Source organism: Oratosquilla oratoria, chromosome 28 (genome assembly GCF_046742065.1).
Source record: "Oratosquilla oratoria isolate Oo_2021 chromosome 28, ASM4674206v1, whole genome shotgun sequence".
Taxonomy (NCBI): Eukaryota; Metazoa; Arthropoda; class Malacostraca; order Stomatopoda; family Squillidae; genus Oratosquilla; species Oratosquilla oratoria.
The window spans coordinates 45,775,317-45,800,316 of NC_134804.1; the positions used below are offsets into that span (position 1 = coordinate 45,775,317).

The 25,000-nt window shown below is 41.1% G+C and overlaps 1 protein-coding gene across 1 annotated transcript in view; it reads right to left on the minus strand.

Annotated features, from left to right (window-relative positions):
• The window catches only part of LOC143040506 (uncharacterized), a 58,636-nt gene that overhangs the window by 32,301 nt on the left and 1,335 nt on the right, over positions 1-25,000 (minus strand). The window contains exon 2 of the mRNA XM_076211598.1: positions 23,846-23,952. Within this exon, the coding sequence (XP_076067713.1) occupies positions 23,846-23,952 (107 nt within the window). The remainder of the gene's footprint in view (positions 1-23,845; positions 23,953-25,000) is intronic.

Below are 25,000 nucleotides of genomic sequence, written 5' to 3' on the forward strand. Positions count from 1 at the left end.
ATGCATTTTACCTTCTTTCCTTTCCTAAGAACCATAAATTCTCATCTATATTGGTTGAACTCAGGAGGCTTAGAATGAGGCTCATTATTCTTTCTGAAATGAGCAGACCGGACATTGGGAGTGATCACTAACGAGAGTTGTGCACCAACAGAATGAAATGTTTTAGTTATGGGTGAATGCAAAACCTCATAAAGCTTACTACCGAGTCAAAGATATTAGACATCACTAGGAATTGCTTAAAGGAAATATGGTGGACGTAAGTGGGGAGGTAGATCATCAAGCATGGGAGATGTGTGTAAGCAATTCTCTGTATAAGGATCAATCGGATCGCCACCCGCAGCTTCGGAAATCATTAGTGGAAATTAGAAAAATCAACTCAACGATTTCATTTCTAGTTTCGCCCGGAAAATTGAAATGCCACTCCAATCCCCTCGGCCCCAAGTTGATGAAAATATATCAGCTCAGCAAGGAGAAGTTAAAGCTAAACGGTAGAAATTGAAATACTTAGAAACGCACTTTAAGTGATGATGATGAGACGGATAATGAAAATTTGTACACATGATGAGATGAAAATTAAATACACACACATCACCAGTGTTAGAAATTAGTATAACTATCAGTTCAAGACTATTCTGGTTATTGGAAAGAGTTAATCGAAATAAAATATATTGAATAATCAACAGGTTATTTAAACAGTTGTTAAGATTTGATCTTAATGGTCTATTTATTCATTGTCCACTTCACCTTTTTCATGCATTATTATCTTTGTGTATGTTTGTGTGTGTCTGTGTGTATGTATGAGTGTATGTGTGATTCACCATGGTCTTGAATAACGTGTTGGACTCGTGACCGACAGCTATTTCCCTCCCGGAAGAGCTCAGAGCTCGTATATGACCGATCTATGGGTAATGAAGTGACCTTACACGCACACACACACACAACTCCCCGCTCACGAGAGTTGGAGTAACAACCCGCAGCGCAACGATACTGAAATTATTTCAGCCCTGGACGGGATTCGAACCAGGACCGCCATAGTGGCAAGCGAGAACTCTAACCACGACGCCACGAGGTTGTGTGTGTGTGTGTGTGTGTGTGTGTGTGTGTGTGTGTGTGTGTGTGTGTGTGTGTGTATGAGTGAGTGAGACAAAGAAGGAAGAAGGTAAGGAGCCTACGTCAGGAGGCGCTGAGTAGCTGCGGCCGAAGCCGTCACCTTTGCCCTAGTATGAGCTTTAGGGACTGTTGGGGCAGGTAACTAATAGTCACTGGTGGGAATCGGAGGGAAGTGCGGGATTCGAACCCGCAACTAAGCGAGTACGAGAACAGCACGCTTACGGTTAGGCCATTTTCAGTTCTACCTCCAAAAGCAGTATATTAAGATACGGAACCAATGTGTACAAGTCTAAGGTTCTGTTCACACTAGCGGTTTCAACCGCGTTGGTTGTTACAGTGTAAGTCGGTGGAGACCTTCACACACAACCGCACAGTTTTTCTTTGACTATGTGGTACTACCGCGGTTTCCGCGCGGTTCAAACCGCTAGTGTGAACAGGGCCTGATAGACTTGTTTACATACGAAATGAGTTCCGGGGTGAAACGGAGAGAGTGTATATTAGAGCGCTCTCGGCACTCATAAATATATATATATATATATATATATATATATATATATATATATATATATATATATATATATATATATATATAATATCTATCTGAAATATTCTAACCCCAAACCATTGATTAGAGATAGTTTCGTTTGGCCTGATATTAAATCTACGTTTTTTTTTTTTTTTTTTTTTTAATCTCCCTTGTAAGGGGGAGCAAGCCTTTGGTATATGTATGTATGTATGTACGTGTATCTCTTTTCATTGAACCTCTCTTAGAATTCAAAAGTTATCAGAATTCTTCTTTGAATGGATATTGTTACCCTTGATCCTTCATGGTAACTATTGAGCAGAGCTGGGCGCGGTCCTCTATGCGTTCCTAGGTGCGTTTCTCCGTGTTCTGACTGGCATGACTGCTCAGGACACCTAGGAACGCAATGAGGAACGCGCCCAGCTCTGTTATTGGTTTGGGGTCTGCCTTCCCCCCTGTTGTGTCATTGGATCGTCTGTAGTAGAGTTATATTGACAGAGTGATGTTGGAGAAAAATCAAATTAAATGAAAAATAAACAAACACGAAAATCATTGTACGAGTCGCAACGACAAATCATGACGTCGACAGAAGACGCTTACGTGTTGTAACAAATTCGAATGCAAAAAAAGAAATAATGATAATAATAATAACAATAATAATAATAATAATGATAATAATAACAACAACAACAACAAATAAATTAGAATGAAATAAAGCAAAACAAGATGAATTAAAGAAACAGATACCCAAAACAAATCGAGTATTGTGCGAGTTTTGATGATAAAGTTTGAATGTTGGCGGTACGTTTTTCGTCCCCAGGCGAGGTGGGGGATTCGGAGAAAGAATAAGATCAAGAAGTAAACAACATCCAAACAGGATCAGAACACTCGCATTTTGTGAGCTGAATGTCAAAACATAAAGTCAACAGATCTACTGTGTTGTGACGAGATCAGATGGAGAAAAATCTATAAACAAATAACAACAAATAAATAGATGAATAATTAAATGAATTATAGATAAACAAGTAGATTAACGCGTAAATGGTTATATGAACAAAATGTTTTGAAATAGAACAAAAATAAAATGAGATGCAATAGATAAAGAAATGAATGAAAACACAAATAATCATGTCGTGCAAATAATATATTCCGTTTAGACTCACCTTCGACCTTTTCAAGAAGACACAACTCAGCAACCGGCTAGCAAAGGTTACAATATTCTCACTCTGTATTTATACGAGTGAATTTCATACTTCCGAACGTTCCGTGCGCTGCAAAGAGTCCGTTCAGGGTATGGAATACGTCATGATATACTTCTAGCCATGCTGCCAAATCAACCTTAGCATGTGCCTCTCAATTTTATTTCCGATCCAAGTGCAATTTGAAACTATTTTCTCTTTATATTCTGTATATAGTAAAGGAAGCTGTATTACAATGAATATAACTTTTTGGGATTAAAACAGCGATTACCTATACACCATCCAACTAGTCTCACCTGTGACTCCCCGACGTGGCACCATGGGGGAGAAAAAGCGATGTTGCCACGTATCAAAGAATTGATTCAAATCGTTGTTATAATTCTAAAAAGTGATATTAACTGTACTATACATCTTCCTTTACCAAATACAGAATATTGAAAAAATACAAATAGATGAGAAATAAGAGAGCGAGAGAGAGAGAGAGAGAGAGAGAGAGAGAGAGAAAACACGTACTCAGGTTGATTTGGCACCATAGCAAGTTGTAAATCACGACGTATGCCACATCATCCTGAACGGATTCCTTGCAGACTACACCTGCAATCGGTTCTGTAGGAAGTTTATTTACATTCACTTACTACATCGGTGGTGGAACTGTATCTACCCACTTCCATGTTAAATTTACATCCTGACAGCTTGAGGCCATTCTTTATCGGGCGGTTGGTATTGAGTGTGAATGTTTTCAATTTTGATGTTATCATCTCCTTGAAAATCGTGAAAACATTTGCCAAGCCCTCCCTGCATTTTTTATTTTAGATATTTATATTTTTTGTCTTTTTTTTGGGGGGGGGGGGAGTTTGAAATGTTTTCGACTTATTTTGTGTCTCGTCGCTGTGCACTTTCCAATCTTTCAATGTCATTAATAAGATTTGAGGACCCTACGGAAACAGCATATACCAAATGTAGGTGGACTAATAGTTTGTATAACTTTGGTTGACGATAGTTGGACGTTTCGCTCGCCCTTCCACTACATACACTCAAAAATACACCTCGTGGCGCTGTGGTTAGAGTTCTCGCATGCCACTACGGCAGTCCGGTTTCGACTCCCGCTCAGGGCTGAAATGATTTCAGTATAGCTTCGCTGCGTGGTATTACTCCAACTCTCGTGGGGGGGAGGGGGCTAGGGTGTGTGTGTGCGTGCGTGTCAGGTCACAGTATTACCCATAGATCGATCATACGAGCTCTGAGCTCATGCGGGAGGTTAATAACTGTCGATCACAAGTCCAACACGTGATCCAAGACCCATGGTGAATCACACGCACCACCCCGCCGGCCCCAAAGCAAAACACTTCGGTTTCTAAGCAACACTAAACTTAGCACTTAACACTTAACTCCTAAGTTAACTTCCAACGGAAGCTTTGCGCGTAAACACAGGTACAATGGTTCACAAAGCTACACGCGAGGCAGCGAGATGCGTGTGGGGGGAATCTTAATTATGTTGATCACGCGGACATTATATCACACACCAAGCCGCTCCACAATGGACACAAATACACTCAGTTACGAGAGGACAATAGACCCACACGAGGGGCATTACCTGTCCCGACCAGGTGGTCATAATGCAACAGAACCTCGGAGATAAATCATCAAACCCAAGCTGATGCTCCTTGGCAACGCAACATCTTCCATTGTCGTTCACGTCTCGAAGGGTTATCACACTGGGATTTTTTTAACATCTTTTATTGTCGTTCACGACTTGAAGGGCTATCACATTGGGATTTTTTTAACATCTTCCATTGTCGTTCACGTCTCGAAGGGCTATCACACTGGGATTTTTTAACATCTTCTATTGCCGTTCACGTCTCGAAGGGCTATCACACTGGGATTTTTTTTAACATCTTCTATTGTCGTTCATGTCTCAAAGGGCTATCACACTGGGATTTTTTTTAACATCTATTGTCGTTCACGTCTCAAAGGGCTATCACACTGGGATTTTTTTTAACATCTTTTATTGTCGTTCACGTCTCAAAGGGCTATCACACTGGGATATTTTTTAACATCTTCTATTGTCGTTCACGTCTCAAAGGGCTATCACACTGGGATTTTTTTAACATCTATTGTCGTTCACGTCTCAAAGGGCTATCACACTGGGATGTTTTTTAACATCTATTGTTGTTCACGTCTCAAAGGGCTATCACACTGGGATTTTTTAACATCTATTGTTCAAGTCTGAAAGGGCTATCACACTGGGATTTTTTCCTCCAACATCCTACCTCCAACCTCCTTTTGAGTAACTAGAATATGGTTTCGTGTACAGAAGTCTAGATTTCTCTAAAAACATTTTAACAGTATGTCTAAGATTTGTATAGGTTTATTGTCTTTTAGTTCATTGTCCAGCTTTGCTATATATGACGGAAAGATAATTTGATTTTGATATTTGGATATATATATATATATATATATATATATATATATATATATATATATATATATATATGTTGTAACCAAAGTAATTTTTACTCAAACGAACTCGCATTGGTCGACGCTGGTGAAGAAACCCGTGGAAGCCCAGTGTGATAGCCCCTTTAGTTACCTTCAACAGATCCTCATTCCATTTCTCCTCATGTCCCATTCTCTTCCTCACCCATTCTGACCTTCTCCCCATCCCCCATCCCCCCATTCACACATGACGTTTCACATGGACACGTATGCACCCCACAGCATACATCGTCAACACGCGGTAGCTTGGTTCTTTGCTCTGCTCTGACCTTTCTTAACCTCTCTTCTGTCTTCTGTTCATTTGAACTTACCTTCCCGGATCAACTACGTTCACACACACACACACACACACACACACACACACACACACACACACACACACACACACACACACACACACACGGAGTAATAGACATTTGGAACAAGTTACATGAGAAAGTGGTGTGTGCAAAAACAATACACGAATTTAAAAACAGTCTAGATAAAATGAGATATGAAGACGGGACACCACCAACATAGCTCCCCTTCCCGTAAAATACAACTAGGTAAATACTAGATAAATACACACACACACACACACACACACACACACACACACACACACACACACACACACACACACACACACACACACAGAATTGTGAAAGGAAAAGAATGCCTTCATAAAGAGGACTTATTAAAGTGGGACAGAGGAAAAACAAGAGGACATGCAATGAAACTCAAGAAGGATAACTACAGAAGAGAACTGAAAAAGAACAGCTTTCCACACAGAGTGATAGATATATGGAACAAATTGGATGAAGAAATAGTGTGTGCAAACACAATACAAGAATTTAAGAACAAACTTGATCTTGCGAGATACAAAAACGGGTTACCACGAGCATAGCTCCCCTTCCCTTATAATACAACTAGGTAAATACACACACACACACACACACACACACACACACACACACACACACACACACACACACACACACACACACTCAAAGATACATCATTCCTAAGAGCTACTGAAGAAGGGCCTTGAACCCGAAATCGCGATATAACAAACATCAAACATGACCACCTACAGTGAGGTCATAAACCTCCTTTCAAAGGAACACGCACACCTCGTGGCGCAGTTGGTAGAGTTCCCGGCTGCCACTACAGCGGTCCGGGTTCGAATCCCGCCCAGGTGTGAAATAATTTCAGTATCGCTATGCTGTGAGTCGTTACTCTAACTATCGTAGGCGGGGAGTTGGGTGTGTGTGTGCGTGTGAGGTCACAGTATTACCCATAGATCGGTCATATACAGTATAAGCTCCGAGCTCTCGATCACGAGAAACAACACGTGATCCAAAAACCATGATGAATCACACACACACACACACACACACACACACACACACACACACACACACACACACACACACACTTGAAAAAAAAATTCCACACAGAGTGGTAGACATCTGGAACAAACTGGACAAAACAATAGTGTGTGCAAAAACCATACACGAATTTAAGAGCAAACTAGACACTGCGAGATATAAAGACGGGACACCACGAGCATAGCTCCCCTTCCCGTAAGATACAACTAGGTAAATACAACTAGGTAAACACACACACACACACACACACACACACACACACACACACACACACACACACACACACACACACACACACACACACACACACACACACACACACACACACACACACACACACACACACACACACACACACACACACAGGAATGATAAAGCATTAGAGAATAGGAGACGGGACCCAGCAAATGTTGTTCCTCTCCTGTATAGAATAGCTAGGTAAATACAACTATATAAATACACACATGATAACACAAACAATTTAAAAAAAGACGTATAAAATATCTAGAAATACGGCTTTCTACACACAGTTACATTAGTTCCTAGAATAGCCTAGAAATTAATATTGTCTAGGCTAGGTTCATGGACAATTTCAAAGCTAGATATAATAGAGAAGGAGGCAGGATATCACTAGTATAATGGCTTTCTAGTATATTACATTTAACTAAATACAATTACGTAAACACACGCACACACACACGCACGCACACACACACACACACACACACACACACACACACACACACACACACACACACAAACAGTGTCTCTCGTTTTAATTGCAATCTCATGCATCGTCTCTGACTTAGAGAAAACATAACACCATGTGGAATACCCACACACTCACTGCACCTAGACTAAGGGTGTACATGGCTGTACAGTGTACACAAACCTGCGTACATGCTTATTGTACAACGCGTGACCTCCCAAGAGCCTGCTGGAAGGAGTCTTGTGCATTATATTCTAACACACGTCAGAGATTGTCCACAGGGATATATGCTTTGTTAAGAACAATAAAGATAATGTTATTTTCTCATAACACGCTATGTCCACTACTTTCTCTTTTGTCTGTTGTAAATCTGTACTCAAATAGTCATAATAATTCATTTTTAACTCTTACGCTTCTCTACGTTCTCCTGACATTTTCCAAATCTCTCTTTCATCATTTCTAAATCTCTCCTTTTTTCATTTCTACATTGTCCCTAAGGATAGAAGCGCTGGTTATTGCTGACAAAATGCCAAATATTTCACTTGATGTAAGTTGGTATCCTAGTGGTGGCGGCACACTAGGCATGCTATTTACTTTTGCTACTTGGTTTGACTAGAAACGACTTCGGTTACAATATTCTAGACTTCCGTGAGAACATCTCAATAATGTGTCTAACATTCGTATTCTAAGTTTAACTTCTCTTAGTTCTTTATTCGACTTTACACTATATGACGGAAGAGTAATTTGACATTTGGAAATTTTGAGAAAAAAACAAAAAAAAAACGTATCCAAAGTAGTTTCTAGTAGCAAAAGCAAGTAGCATGCTAGCGAGAAATGTTTAGTGTTCTGTCACTGTAACACTCATGCACACTCAACCTTCCTTCACCTGTTCTTAATCTTCCTTTCTCTTAACGTGGCGTCACACTGGGCCAATTCTCGCTAGCATGCTACTTGCTTTTGCTATTTCGTTTGAGTAGAAACGGGTTACTATCTTTTGTTTTTAAAATTTACAAATGTCAAATTACTCTTTCGTCTTGTAATGAGAAGCTGAATGACGAATTAAGAAATTTTTTAAATGTTAGACACATTGTTGAAATATTCTTACGAAAGTCTAGAATATTGTAACCAAAGTCATTTCTACTCAAACGTAGTAGCAAAAGCAACTAGCATGCTAGCGAGAAATGCCTAGCGTGCCTCCACATTTACCCTCCCTCGACCCTCGCATGTTGTAATACTTATTGCCTTGACAAAACAAAATTATACAAATACATCATTCGTTTTTGTTGTTTTTATGCTGTTTTATTTACAAAACGTCACTTTTATCACGTGAAAAGTAATGTATAAAGTCGTACAAACAACTCAACACAGGGAAGTTGTTTCATATATCATCGGTCTGTTTTCAAATGTCATCGGTCAGCCTCGAGTGTTTGCAATGGCAGGAAGTTTGGAGTATTGTTGTGTCCTGACGATGACATTAAAAAAAATCGAAACGTTTACAGATTTCACCAACAACAAAAACACTGTTTTTCTTTTTGTCAAAAATAACTACAATTTTTACCATGAATAGATGAATGAGTCCATGAGCGATAGACTTAAATAGCTGTAGTAGTCCTTATTATTTGTGGCATAATGCGTGAAAAGATCAAATACATCTGACGAAAAATTGCGAGTTACCTGATCTTTAGCAAATGCCGTCCAATGCGTTTAGGGCGCAAGGTCAAGCTATCAGCTCTGGAATCTTATTTGCTTTCTCCGAGGCAGAAATGCCAAGCATTGTTCGAGATAAGAAAATCAATAGAGTTGGCCGCGTTGTTCAGGGGGTCATGTTCCAGGTTTAAATTATTTCCTGGATACCGTTTAGGGGGAGAAGGGAGAGAGGGGAAGGTGGTTTAGGGGTGAGGTGGAAGTTGAAAGGATATGGAGAGGAGGGAGAGGGGAGAGGAGGGGGAGGGAGGGAGGGGTATGGATGCCTATCCCATCCTACAGGCTCATAGTTTCCTGTAACTGTGCTGAAAAACATGATCTTCATAAATACTTTGTTTTTCCCTTTGAACTATGTCGTCTAAAGCACTTCAGAAATCCAACGTAATGTAGCGTTTGACCTTGATCATGACCATGAACAACGTGATATCAGGCCAAAACCTCCCCCCTCTCCTTCCTCCATCGTTCTTTCTCAGCTGTGACGTCATCGAGTGGCCTTACTACACTCCCCCATTTATGACATCATTACTGTCACGTATATGTGACGTCACAATTTATCTATTTATTTATTATTATTATTTTATTTATTTATTTATCTATTTATCTGTTTGTTCATTTATCATTTCATTTATTTATTTATTTTTACAAATGCACGGCATAGTCTCTCCAACACAATAAAGTCTGATCGCGATTAACATCTATCTCTATTCGGTTGACGGGAAAGGATCCATCAGTGAGCTTCTGGCGAGTTGATGGTGCAACATTTGGGTCATGCAGCCTCGCGCATGTTGCAAGTTGCATGTTCCATGTTGGATGTTGCATGTCCGAGCCACATACATCTCTGTGACGCAAACACAGGTGCTCTGGGATGAGCGACAGTCGTCGCTTTCCCCACCTCGACTGCAGTGCGTGTTGTAGACCAACTGACACAGCGTGTCAAGTCTGTGTCACACGACACAGAGGGGGGCTGTCACCGGCTCCTTTTCCTCCCCTCCCCCTCCCTCAACCTCCCACCACCTCCTCCCTCAACCTCCCTCTCTCACCCTTCCTCCCTTCCTCCTGTCTCTCTCCCCCCTCTCATATAACGATCTGCGTATGTCTTGTGTTGTTTTTGTCATATGTCTTAAGCGGATTAACATTTTGTTAAAAATACCCAGCTTTTCTGTCCTTGGGCAGAAGCAGAACAGGGTTAGAGTGTTAAAAAGTGATCAGCATATATATATATATATATATATATATATATATATATATATATATATATATATATATATATATATATATATATATTCATATATATATATATATATATATATATATATATTCATATATATATATATATATATTTATATTTATTTTTTGACAAATCATAAAAAAGAAAATTCTGCTGCGCGCCTCTGGTCCGTATGGTTGTCACTAAGGTTCCTAGAACACAAACCTCTCGTTATGGAAACTGCACGTAACACAGCGGGAATTTTGGTTATTCAAGAAATAAATACATCAATTAATTAATAAGTATATGAATGAATAGATAAATGTATGAATAGATAGAGAAATGAATTGATTAACAGATAACTGTATAAATAAATAGATAAATGCATGAATCAATAGGTAAATGTATGAATAATAGATAAATAAATGAATGAATGAATAGATAAATAAATAGATAAATAAATAAATAAGTTGATAAATTAACTGACAAACAACGACATACTCCACATTTCTATTTTCTCTTAGCTTGGGCTCGTTACGTACCAAAAGGTCTCGTAATCACATCCTCTCGTGATCAGTCCCCTTTGCGTGGTCGCCTGTGTCAACTGACGCCGCCCGTGTCATGTCGTGTCGGAGATAAACGGACGCCAGAGGACGTCACCCTGCATTAGTTACGTCACCACTGTCGTACCTCTCTTTGCCCCGGTGTCCCATTCCTCAGACAAACTCCCAAGAGTTTGTCTCAGCTCAGAATCGTACTTAAAGTTGAGAATAGAGTGGTGGGATTGATTGAACGCGACCCACAGTTGATCAGGGTTTGGTGGACTTTCGGTTGAATAGGATCGTCTGGCTCTGAGTAGAGATGGATCCCTCAAAGCCGTAACTGGATTGAACCGGTTGATTGCTGAGTCAACGAAGCAGCAAGATCTGGCCGTGGAGGAGGAGGAGGAGGAAGAGGAGGAGGAGAGGGGGAGGTGAAGGAGAAGGTAAAGGAGGGAAGGAAATAAGGAGATGGAGAAATAGGAGAGGAGAGGGAGGAGAAAGAAGAAGAGGAGGAGGAGGAGAGGGGAGGAGGAAATGGGCATGGGCAAGGAAGAGGAGGGGGAGAAGGGGAGGAGAATGTAAAGGAGGAAAGGAAATAAGGAAATGGAGAAGTAGAAGAGAAGAGGGAGGAGAAAGAAGGAGAGGAGGAGGAGGAGGAGGAGAAGGAGGAAGGAGAGGAGGAAATGGACAGGGAAGAGGGCGAGGATGAAGAGGAGGAGGAGGAGAAATGCGGAATGAAGTAAGGAGATGCAGAAGTAGGAGAGGAGAGGGAGGAGAAAGAAGAAGAAGAAGAAGAAGAGGGAGAAGAAGAAGGAGAGGGAGAAGAAGAAGAAGGAGAGGAGAAAGGGGGCCGGGAGGAAGGTAAGGAGGAGAACGTAAAGGGGGAAATGAATTAAGGAGATGAAGAAATAGGACAAGAGAAGGAGAAAAACAGAGGAAAAGGCAAATAGAACAACAAGAGGAAGAAGAGAAGAAAATGATAGATAGACGAGAAAGAGGAAACACAAAGAAAAAAGTAAGGGAAGAAGAAGAAGAAGAAGAAGGAGAAGGCAAGAGAGAGAAGCAAGCAATGGGGCTCTCTGAGAGAGAGGAATATTTGGTGAAGGAGGTGTTGGAGGAGGAGGAGGAGGGAGAGAAAAAAGAGGAAGGAAGAAGGGGGAGAAAGAAGCAAAGGTAGAGGAAGAGGAGGAAACAAAGATGGAAGAGGAGGAGGAGGAAGCGAGGAGGAGGAGGACTATTGGGAAAGGAAGGAGGAAGAGGAACACACACACACGCACACACACACACACACACACACACACACACACACACACACACACACACACACACACACACACACACACACACACACACACACACACACACACACACACACACATTGGCTTACATACTCACAACTCACTCAAAATATACCCACTCAGTAACTTAATGACTCACCAGATAACTCAAGTATTAATTCGTACTCACTCAAAGTACACAGACATACTTGATAATGAGTAGATTGTTGGCCTCTTCCGTATTATGTGGTATTAATATATTCATTATTGCTGCCGTCAGGCGATTATATTCATCACCGTCACATATCCTTGATGACGTATGAGTTGTTTTACTTCATCTGCCTCGTCCTCATTCCCCCTGGCTGAGGATCTTGTCTTGTCTCAGTTAAAGATGGAGTTCATGTTAGGGAATTTAGGGAATTTTCCCTAGAAAAGACCGCTCTTGTCTCAGAGAAATATGGACGTCACATTAGGGAATTTAGGGAAATTTTCCCCGGAAAAGAACGGTCTTGTCTTAGGGAAAGATGGACGTCACATTGGGGAATTTAGGGAATCTTCCACTGAAAATAACGGGCTTATCTTAGGGAAAGATTGACGTCACATTAGGAAATTTAGGGAATTTTCCCCTGGTAAGAACTGTCTCATGGAAAGATGGACGTCACATTAAGGAACTTAGGGAATTTCTTCCTGAAGGAAGATGCTGTGAGTCTCCCGGCTCGTTTCGGGAACCGGTCTTTAGGTACAATCATGGGAACATCTCTCTCTCTCTCTCTCTCTCTCTCTCTCTCTCTCTCTCTCTCTCTCTATCTATCTGTCTTTGTCTCATGATGGAGGATAATCCAAATATTCGAGCTAAACGACAATAATAAATGTTGAAAAGCACTAAGATAGTGTGTCCATATGACGGAATAATTTCTCTATAATAAGTTACTCCATTTCATAAATTAGAAGTTTGTAGTAATAATAGTAGCAATAATAATAATAATAATGATAATAATAATAATAATAATAATAATAATAATAATGATAGTAATAATGATAATAATCTCGTATGAGTTCTAGAAGAACAGTATTCTTTATGCAATGTTAGCAGAAAATATGACGTTGGTGGTGACAGTGGTGGTGATGGTGGTGATTGTGGTTGGATTTGTATTTCCACTTCATAACTCCCCAAAAAAGATACAAAATAAAAATTCTTTTCCCGGTTTAATATTTCCACTCTGCTGGTGTTAGTTTCTCGTGTTGGTACATGCAGAGGAATTTTGGCGAAGTTGGCCAAATCTGCGACATTAAAAAAATGACAGTATAGCAAAACAGCGACGTCACACCATTATGGACACTTGTTCCTCGCCTGGACAACTGGTGCAAACACCTTAAAGGTGGCGTCACACTAGGCATATCTCGATAGCATGCTACTTGCTTTTCCTACATCGTTTGAGTAGAAACGGGTTACGATATTTTGTTTTTAAATTTTCTAAATGTCAGATTACTTTTGCGTCATATCGTGAGAAGCTGAATGTCGAATTAAGAGAAGTTAAACCTAGATAGAATGTTAGACACATTGTTGAAATGTTCTTACGGAAGTCTAGAATATTGTAACCGAAGTCTGTGTGTTGTATATCATACCATTATTATTGTACATTTTACTTGTGTGTTGCTTATTTGGGGAATTATATGTTTCCCCTCTTTATAAAATTGTCATATGTTTTGTTGTTTGTTTTATTATTTATTGTAATTATGTGTAATCATTGTGTATATTTGTAATTATATTGGATATCGCAAATGCTATGCACGCCAATTGGCAGCTTGGCGTCAGTTCGGAGCCAGCTCTCTTTGTATTCACACGCATTAGTTGTCAGTGGTATCAGTGATTACAGTGTACTTCCCACTATTTGACTTTCATTTCTTGAAGCCTCCCGGTACAAGTCGTTTCTGCTCAAACGAAGAAGCCAAAGCAAGTAGCATGCTAGACTTGTGTGCTGTCACCTTAACTACCACCACAAACCGCAGTCACTATCACTACAGCTATCACCACTAACACCATAAACATTTGTGCCTCTATCACCACCACAACTATTCCCGTCACTACTTTTTTCACCACAAGCAATCGCTAACAGCACATCTGTCACCACTGCTGCTACGATTACCACCATGAATACGCATCACCACTATCACAACACACACCACCAAAATGGTAACCATTTCCATAAACACCAACCAGTATTAACTACTACTACTACTACTACTACTACTACTACTACTACTACTACTATTACTACTACTACTAAAACGACCTCCATCCTCGTAGAACTGTGTGGTGAAAGCAGTTTGGATCTGTCTCCCACAGACACAGTTCATAGGCCTCGATCTCGCCGATGACTATGGTCGACTACCCTTTTTATATTTTATATTATTTAACTTTAATGAAGCCTAATACGAAAGTTCATTTATCCTACTTTCCACTACAGTCTGCTCAAAATCGAGGTTCCGTATGTGTGCTGATTTAGGGGAGTGGGGACCTGGTACTTCTCAGGCATAGGAGAGCTGATCTTAATAGTGAGAATGATAGTCACATCTCATCCACACTTCAGTACTACTCATTGGTTTTCTTTTCTGCCATCACCTCTGCATCATAACTATTACTACTACTGCTATTACCACCACCACCACTACTACCACTACTACTACTACTACTACTACTACTACTACTACTTTTAGTACTGTTACCACTACAACTACTACTACTAGTACAACTGCTACTATTACTACTCCTACGACTACCTGCACTATTATTACTACTACTACGACTCGACTATCCCAACCACTACTACTACTACTACTACTTTTAGTACTATTACCACTGCAACTACTACTGTTAGTACAACTGCTACTATTACTACTACGACTACCTGTACTAATACTACTACTACTACGACTTCGACTATCCCAACTACTACTACTACTACTACTGCTACCACTACAACTACTTTTATAGCAATGCAACTTCCATCCTTTTGTAAGTATTTAGTATAAAATAAAAATGTCATTCACCGATACACTTCATTGGCTCCAAACCAACCAACAACAAATGTGTATTTTTCAAGGTTATATTCTTGTATTTTGTTTATTCTAATCGGTTTTTATTTAATTATATTTTCAAATACTGACTGTCAAAAAGTCGCGTCTCTGTGGATGTGTTGGTTTATCGGGGTGAGGGACCTGGTAACTCTCAGCCATAAGAAAGTTGATCTTATAACTTAGGAAGAGAGTTTACACCTCATCCATGTAACCACTCTCTCTCTCTCTCTCTCTCTCTCTCTCTCTCTCTCTCTCTCTCTCTCTCTCTCTCTCTCTCTCCCTCTCTCTCCCTCTCTCTGTGGGGTCTGGTACCTCTTAAGTGACCTTAGAACTGAAGTAGTGGGTTTCACATCATCCATGTTACTATACTCTCTCTCTCTCTCTCTCTCTCTCTCTCTCTCTCTCTCTCTCTCTCTCTCTCTCTCTCTCTCTGTTTTCTTTCACTCACTCTCCGCTATCACTTCTGCACGCTGATTATATCGTGTCTTTGATCTTGGACACATGGCTCCTCATCTCTTGAAAGTGAATGGAATGAGTGAGGGTGGTCAACATTTTGTCTACTGTCTTCATAAATTCTGATCTTCTCGTTTTTATTTCGTACATAAACTGTCTCAGGGGTTTAAATCCTGCGGCTGGGGAGCCATGGAATAAAAAGAGTAACATAAATAGATAATAGATAAATAAATAGATAAAATACAATATCAAAGAAGGCCTTTTGTCCTCGTGTCCAGAAACCTCTTGCGGTGACATCCACTCGGATGTCAATCGATACGATTCATCATAATCTTGGATCATGTGTTGGACTTGTGATCAGCTATTACCCACATGGATGAGAGCTCAGAGCTCATGTATGGCCTGATCTATGGGTAATACTGTGACCTCACACACACACACACATACACACACACACACACACACACACACACACACACACACACATATACGCATACAAGTCCTTGCTCACCAGAGCTGGAGTTTCGAGCTGCAGTCCTGTAATTCTTTTCATCACTGAGCGGGAACTCGAACTCAGACAGCTGAATTAGTAGTCGAGCGCGATACCAGTACACCAGCAAGCCACGTGTTCACAGATGATTAATTTGAAAGTACACTAAGGAAACCCGGAGTTCTATTCCCAGTCACGAATGCCTCATAAGTATTTAATTTGGTTCGGTGATTTGTAACTGGTAACAATCACGGCATAACACCAAGTAGTGGTGAACCTTTGCCCAAGGGGCGCTGAGTACCTGCGGCCGATGCCGCCACCATTGCCCCACGGGCTGGTGGAAATCAGAGAGAAGTGCGGGACTCGAACTCACAACTAAGAATATGTGAGACCAGCACGCTTCCGATGATGCCACCAGAGTACAGGAGTAACATGTTGGGTCAGGATTGATATACGAGTAAGATGTCAGGGTAGGGATCTCACATGGGGGGGGGGCATATGCCCTTGGGCGGCATATTTAGGGGGGCAATTGGGGGGTATTAGGGGTACTGGGGGGGAGCAATTCTAGTCTGGACATGTCAAAGGAGCCCTGAATATTTTAACGTAATATACGAATTTTGGGTCAGAATCAACAGAATATGAAATATTTTCCCCTTATCTTTTCTGCAATAGGGACATTGAATACAATTTTTAAAATCCGTTCAATTATTTCGTAAGCCAATAGCTAAAACAGGATGTTAGGGTTGGTGGAGATGGGAAGTGGTGATGAGGGGGAAGGGGGAAAGTCACTGAGAACTTTGCCCCGGGGTGGCATTTTGTCCCGAGGTGGCATTTTGTCCCGGGGTGGCATTTTGCCCCGAGGTGGCAATTTGCCCCGGGGTGGCATTTTGTCCCGAGGTGGCATTTTGTCCCGGGGTGGCATTTTGCCCCGAGGTGGCAATTTGCCCCGGGGTGGCATTTTGTCCCGGGGTGGCATTTTGCCCCGAGGTGGCAATTTGCCCCGGGGTGGCATTTTGTCCCGGGGTGGCATTTTGTCCCGGGGTGGCATTTTGTCCCGGGGTGGCATTTTGCCCCGGGGTGGCATTTTGCCCCGGAGCGGCACTTTGCCCCTGGGTGGCATTTTGCCCCAGGGGGGCGGCACTTAGGCATGTCAGGACTCCGTGTCAGGGTCACATTCCAGATTTGGAGTGAATACTATGTTGAGGTAAAATATGAGTTTTGTCTCTCGATGCATCGTTAAGCGAGTTGGTGAGATACAGACCTGTCAAAACAGAGCTTAAAGTCGATTCCCTCCGCATAATACACCTGTGAGTGTGATTCACCATGGTCTTGGACCACGTGTTGGACTCGTGATCGACAGCTATTTCCCTCCTGGAAGACAGCTCGGTAATGCTGTGACCTTACACACACGCACACACACCCATCTCCCCGCCCATGAGAGTTAGAGTAACGACTCGTGTGTGAGTGTGTATGTATGTGTGTGTGTGTGTGTGTTCGCGCGCGTGTTTGCTTTGGGTATGTGTACGTGTTTTCACATAGACACACCAGAATCAGTGGCAGAAAATCGTTAGTATCACAGAACCAATTCAACGTAAACCTCATTTTGTCAACTGTTGCAAAGCTTTGTTGCAAAATAGAAACTACGTTGAGAGAATTGCAAACCTGTGGTGGACAATTTTGCAAAAGGGATATCAGTGGCACCATTTGGCACAGGATCTCTGCACCATCAAACAAATAAATTCTTGTTTAATTCAACCGTTTGAACCTGGCGGAGCTTCAATATATGGATTTAGCTGTGGAAAAGGGAAAAAAAATCTTAATCAAATGATATTTGGACGGCTCATGATATGTGTGTGCGTGTGAGTGTGGATCTTAATACGTTTTTGTTTGCTTGTGTGTGTGTGTGAGTGTGGATCTTAATACGTTTTTGTTTGTTTGTGTGTGTGTGCGTGTGTGTGTGTACCTTAATACGTATGTGTGTGTGTGCGTGTGGACCTTAATACGAGTATATATATATGTGTGTGTGTTTGTGTGTGTGTGTGTGTGTGTGTGTGTGTGTGTGTGTGTGTGTGTGTGTGGTGTGTGTGTGTGCGTGTGTGTGTGTACCTTAATACGTATGTGTGTGTGTGCGTGTGGACCTTAATACGAGTCTGTGTGTGTGTGTGTGCATATGTGTATGCATGTGCGTGTGTGTGTATGTGTGTGCGCGTGCCTGCGTGCATGGCTCTTAGTACGTGTGTGTATGCGCGCGCGTGTGTGTGCGTGTTGGTGTGTGTACAGGGTGAGCCAAAAGTCGCAAATGATTTCAGTTCTTACGGGTGGTTTTATTTCAGTTTGTATGACAGTAATCAATAAGACAGAAACTAATGAAAGGCATGTTTACCTGGCCATTCATTCGGTGTGGTGGGAGGGATTATTTGGAAAAATACCTAAAAAAAATTACCAGTAATTTTCAGTGTTTGGACTATTTTTGAATATTATCATTATTATTATTTATTTTATTTTACTTATTTATTTTTTATTTCTATTATTTTATTCTTTTTTTATTATCATTCTTTATTTTATATATATATATATATATATATATATTTTTTTTTTTTTGTGGCACTGCATACGGACGTCAGAGTATAAAAACCAAGACTGTGACTCAAAAACAAATCGAAGACTCTTCAGAGGACCAAAGGAGCGTCGAAGCCGAGAGCCAAAGTTTTTCTCGATCTCTTCGACCAGGAGACTCGTTTCAAAGACTTGGTGGTGGTTGGCAACAGATGGTTTGATTCATGGTAGGGCAGAAGCTCGAGCTGAGGGAATGAAGAAAGGTTCCTCTCTTGGAATTCCAGGTATTTTTTTTCCAGAGACTGGAACCTCGTCTAAGAAGCTCGAGCTGAAGGAATGAAGAAAGGTTCCTCCCTCGTAATTCCAGGTACTTTCTTCCAGAGACTGGAACCTCGTCTAAGAAGCTCGAGCTGAAGGAATGAAGAGAGATTCCTCCTTCACCATTCCAGAGACTTTTTCCAGAAACTGGAGCCTCGTCTTAGAGGCTTGAGCTGAAGGAACGAAGAAAGGTTCCCCCCTCGCCATTCCAGAGACTTCCAAAGACTGGAGCTTCGTCTCAGAAGCTCGAGCCGAGGGGATGAAGAAAGGTCCATCCCTCGCCATTCCAGACATTTTTCCAGAAACTGGAACCTCGTCTCAAAATTTTGAACTGAGGGGATGAAAATAGGTTCCTCCCTAGCCATTCCAGAGACGTTTTCCAGAAACTGGAGCCTCATCTCAGAAGCTCGAGCTGAAGGGATGAAGAAAGGTTCTTCTTCGACCATTCCAGAGACTTTTTCCAGACATCTTTTTTGCTCCAGAGCCTTGTCTGTTCAGCCCCTCCACCATTATTGGTCTTCTTTCAAAGTCAAACAGACAATGTGGCGCACTGAAGGCTCTCAGAGGACTTCAAGAATTGTCTTATGAGCCGCTCTTCACGCTCTCTAATTGGCTCAGGTAACTCTTTGGTAGGAGAACATAAGAGTTTCTACTCTTTTTTTTCCACCTGGGTTTTATCCAAAACATTATATAGTACTTTTTATATGTTTAAAAAAATTATCCACTTCTAGACAACTCCAGTACTTCAGTATTGACCTCAATGACCAATCTCCACCCAGGAAGCGTGCGTGTGTAACAATTATGATAAATAATAAATAATAATGGTTTATTGAGTTAGCTGTGATTCAGGTATATGCAATATACAATTTGTTTAAATTTTAGAATTAGTCTAATTTGAGTACATGATGTGCTAGGCGGTGTTGTTCACATATGATGGTGTGTTTGTTTACTCCGGCAGGGTGTTCGAGGCCTTATCGGTGTGTGTGTGCGTGTGTGCGTGTGTGTGTGTGTGTGTGTGTGTGTGTAATTTCTATCTATCTATCCACCTATCTACCTATTTACTTCTCCTTCTCTCCCTCTCCCTCCCTTTCAGTTTCCTTATTCTCTTCTTCTTTCTCCCTTTTTCCCTTCTATTTTCACCCTTACCTCTTCCCCTCTTTCCCCTTCCTTCTCCCCTCTTTCCTCTCCAATTCAGTTTTCTTTCTCCTCGTCTCTCTCATCTTCTCCTTCTCTCAGTTGCCTTTCTCTCTCCTCTCTCCCATTCATCCTCTTCTCTTTTCCCCTTCCCTCTTTCTTCTCTCTCTCTCTCTCTCTCTCTCTCTCTCTCTCTCTTTCTTTTCCCCTCTCCTTTATCCTCCCCCCCCCCCGGGCCTTTTTACACATTCTTTCATTTTCGCTCGACCTGTAACACAAATTGAGTAAATCCTTTACGAACCTGCCTGCCTACCTTTCAATCCCCTCCCCCTCCCCCTCCCCCTCCCCCTCCCCCTCCCACCCAGCACCTATCCATCAATCCTTTCCTCTATCTCTTCCTCCTATCCTCGGTCAGAAATCTCTTCCCTTCTATCCTATCCTCACTCCCTCTCTCCCCTTTATTTTACCTTCATTCTTCCCTTTCCTTTCCTCACTTCCCTCTCCCCCCCGTACCTTTCGTCCCTCTCTTTTCCTCCTCCCCTTCTACGTTCCTCCCTTCTTCCCTTTCCTTTCCTAACTCCCTCTCTTCCCCCTTACCTTCCCCTCCTCTTTTTCCTCCTTCCCTTCTACGTTCCTCCCTTCTTCCCTTTCCTCTCTTACAAAGGATTACAAAGGCGGAGCATGCCGACAGGAGACCTTTTGGTCCATATCTAGGTCGGATGCGAAAAAAAAAAATCATAATAATAAAATAATATGATAAATAAAAACTATAATGTAAATAACAAATAAAATGCATAAATAAATGCATAAGTATAGTTAAATAATAAACAAACAGGTAAATAGTAAATAACAAATTGACAAATAACTAATAATAAATGAAAATCAAACAGACAAATGATAACAAAACAAAAACAAATAATATAAAATAAATTATAATCATTACAGCATCTTCATTCCCTCTCTCTCGTTATCTTCGTCTCCCTCTTTTTCCTCCCTCCCTCTTACATTCCTCCCTTCTTACATTTCCTCTCTTTACTCATTCTCTCTCTTTCCCCCTTACCTGTGTCCCCCTCTTTTTCCTCCCTTCTTCCCTTTCCTCTCCTCACTCCCCTCTTTCCGTCCTTACTTTCATCCCTCTCTTTTTCCTCCCTACCTCCTATTCTCCTCTCTTCCCCTTTTCTCCTCACTCCCTCTCCCCCCTTACCTTCGTCCCTCTCTTTTTCCTCCCTCCCTTCTTACCTTTCCTCTCTTCATTCCCTCTCTCTCACCCCCCTTTACCTGTGTCCTCCTCTTTTTCCTCCCTCCCTTCTTCCCTTTCCTCTCTTCATTCCCTCTCTTTCTGACCCCCTTACCTGTGTCCTCCTCTTTTCCCCCCCTCCCTTCTACACTCCTCCTTTCTTCCATTTCCTCACCCCCCAACTCCCCTATCTTCTCCTTCATCGCCCTCCTTTTCCTCCTTCATCTCTCCTCCTCCTCCTTCTTCCTTTCTGAAAAAATATATTTTCCCTCGTCGTAACATCACTCGCTTGAGATGACAATTTCGCTTGGCGAAATGATGGCTAGAGTTTCAGGAAAACTGAAGCCTTCACACTCGACCTTCATCATAAAAATATATATAATGGCAGGCACACATACAATATTCTTGTATATATATATATACATATACATATACATATACATATATATATATATACATATATATATATATATATATATATATATATATATATATATTTATATATATATATCTATATATATGTATATATATATATATATATATATATATATATATATATATATGAAGGTGGAAAAAGAAGTCACGTGTCTCGTTCCGAGTTTCCGAGTTTATTCCTGACCGGTTTCGCTCTATGCTTCTTCAGAGGAATGTGACTCTGGGGTGAAGCTGGCGGTATACATAGTAAGAATAGGACCGCGTTCCCTTCTTGGAGGTCAAAGTCATGACTGTTTTGGATCCTTGGTTCTCAAGTTAAATGATGCCAGTATAATTTGTCGTGAACGTTGCCTAACACTCTTCTAGTCGAGAATATTATTAAGTGCGTCTTGGTGTGAATAGGTAATACGAAATTCTAAATTTTTTACACATATTTTACTGTTCTTGGTTTCTAGAATGAGTTGATGCGGTATCTAGGAGAGCTTTTGTGTTCTTGAAGTCTTTTGTTTATGTCTACTGACTTCGTACGTTTTCGTTTTTTTTCAACAAGATCACTTTCGTCTATTACATCCCAGCAATGTTTATTTTTCAAAAAGTTTTGTACTAAGATTGATTTGGCATGACGTATGCCACACCTTGAGCGGACTCCTTGGGGCGTACAGACTACAATGGTAGTTAGTGGTTTAATGACACAATTCAACGTCGAAGTGAGGTGGTCTTCAGTGAGGCAAGGAACAGCAACACATAAAGTTTGGGATACCTAGGAACAACATTTGAGAACTCATAACCTAAACAATTAATCTCAATGTATTTCTTGTAGCTATCAGTTGTTATACCTTTAGTTTCTATTTTTGTTTTTGGATAAATAATTTCCAGCCTCGTCACAGCTTGTTTATATCTTGAGATAAAGGTTAATTTTGCTGGTGCTTGTTATTGAATTTCGTCGTAATTGATTTACTTCCAAACAAGACATCAAGTATTGTCCAATGTACCTGTTCATTTATTTAACTGGCCTCTGTTGCAAAGCTAACTGGAATTCATAACATATTAGAATATGCAATTGCATTTCACGCACACACACACACACACACACACACACACACACACACACACACACACACACACACACACACACACACACACACAGTACTTAGAGTTCCCGGCTGCCACTACGGCGCGGCGGTCCGGGTTCGAATCCCACCCAGGGCTGAAATAATTTCAGTATCACTGCGCTGCGAGTTGTTACTCCAACTTTCGTGGGCGGGGAGTGAGGGGTGCGTGTAAGGTCACAGCATTACACATACATCGGTCATATATGAGCTCTGTGCTCTCTTCCGGGAGGGAAATAGTTGTCGGTCACGAGTCCAACACGTGATCATAAACCGTGGTGAATCACACACACACACACACACACACACACACACACACACACACACACACACACACACACACACACACAGAAACACTGATTTAAACTCTTTACTGAGCAATGGATGCTTACTGTTGGTTCATAAAACCACTCTCAGCAGTGGCCAGCAAATAAAAATGTGATCCTAGAATATACATAGAGAGGTAAAGTGATGAGGTAAACTCAGAGATCATCGAGATATTTTATCTATCAGCTTTTTTGGCATTGAGAAAGAAGCTCTTCACGGAGTGAAACGTTAGATACTCCCAGTTCCGTATTTACCTCACCGCTTTACCTTTTATATTTCAACATCAAAATTAATTTGAGACATTTAATACCAAGTGGGTGTTTTCCATAGTTGAGTAAAGTCGTATGGTCAGTACAGAGTAAATATAGTGTCTGAAAACGACAAATGTGGACAAATATGTAAGAGGAAACAGTTCTTAAGAACAAAACCTTTATTATTAATACACAACGTTTAGCTTGCTAGTTCATTCGGTAAAGTTCTACCGGAACATAATAGTGTAATGATGATTATGGCTTTGTTTACAATTGGCGTTTCCTTTGCCATGAATATCATGAGGTATATATATACTCACCGTTTTACCATTCAGATGTCTGACGGAACACGGGAGGCGGGAAATCTGACCAGCAAAGGTTGTCACGTTCAGCCCGACTGGTGCAGGTTCGAACTCGGGTCCTGGATCTGGCCAAAAAGATAAAAAATAAAATGAGGACAAAAGTATGGCATTAGTAACCATGTTTTAAGAAACTGTTAGACAACTTTATGGATGGGGATGACAGGTGGTAATAGACATGGGACTGCCTAGTGTAGGCTTTATGGTCTCCTGCAGTCTCCTTTGTTCTTATGTTCTTATGTTCAGAGAGGGAAAATATAACATGAGGACAATACCACGTGTAGGTATGTTATCATTTCTTCCATGTGTTGACGTATTCTTTGGATTATTGGGGTAGCTAGTCCTAGGCAGTTCTCTCCACTTGAGAACCCTTATCACACTGGGCTATTTTTCCTCCGACTGTTGGAGCTGATTTGCAGCCCACAGCTTTCGGGAAGGAACCTGATATGTTGAAGGAAAACAATCTTCCTCCAGCATACCAAATAAGGTTCTATGTATTTTTGTTGAGAAAACGAAAAAGTTTGTCATAATGATTTTACGGCGGAAATAGTTCTGGAAGCTGGCGAAACCGCCGATGAATCTGAGGTTGGAGGAAAAATAGCCCAGTGTGATAACCCCTAAAGAACGAAGTCTTTATTGGTGGTACAAAGTTTTGATCATCCAAATGTTATCAAGTGTTTGATAAAGAACTATTTATTGCATTTATTGGTTCATATTTCCCGTTCCTGCTGATAGCTCTTTCAGCTTGCTTCGCCATCATTTTGGTCGATTTACCTGAATAGGTTATGATTTGTGTTATGTCATCCGCCTACATCATGTAGATGCTGTTTGCTATGGGAGGGGGTATATCCGCTGTGTGCACCGTGTATAGTGTGGGTGCAAGTCATGATCCTTGAGGTACACCACTCTTGAGGAGGAATTGATGTGTTCTTATAATCTCATCCTCGCTTTGCGTCCTGTTAGTCATTCGCAAAGGAGTCTTGCCAATTCTTCTGGAAGCTGTAATCGGATTATTTTGAGCCTCAGTCCATCATACCACACACTGTGAAGCGCTTTGCTAACGTCACGTCACGAAATACTAATGTACATTGATATCGAGCCGACGTTGCGTTTTCT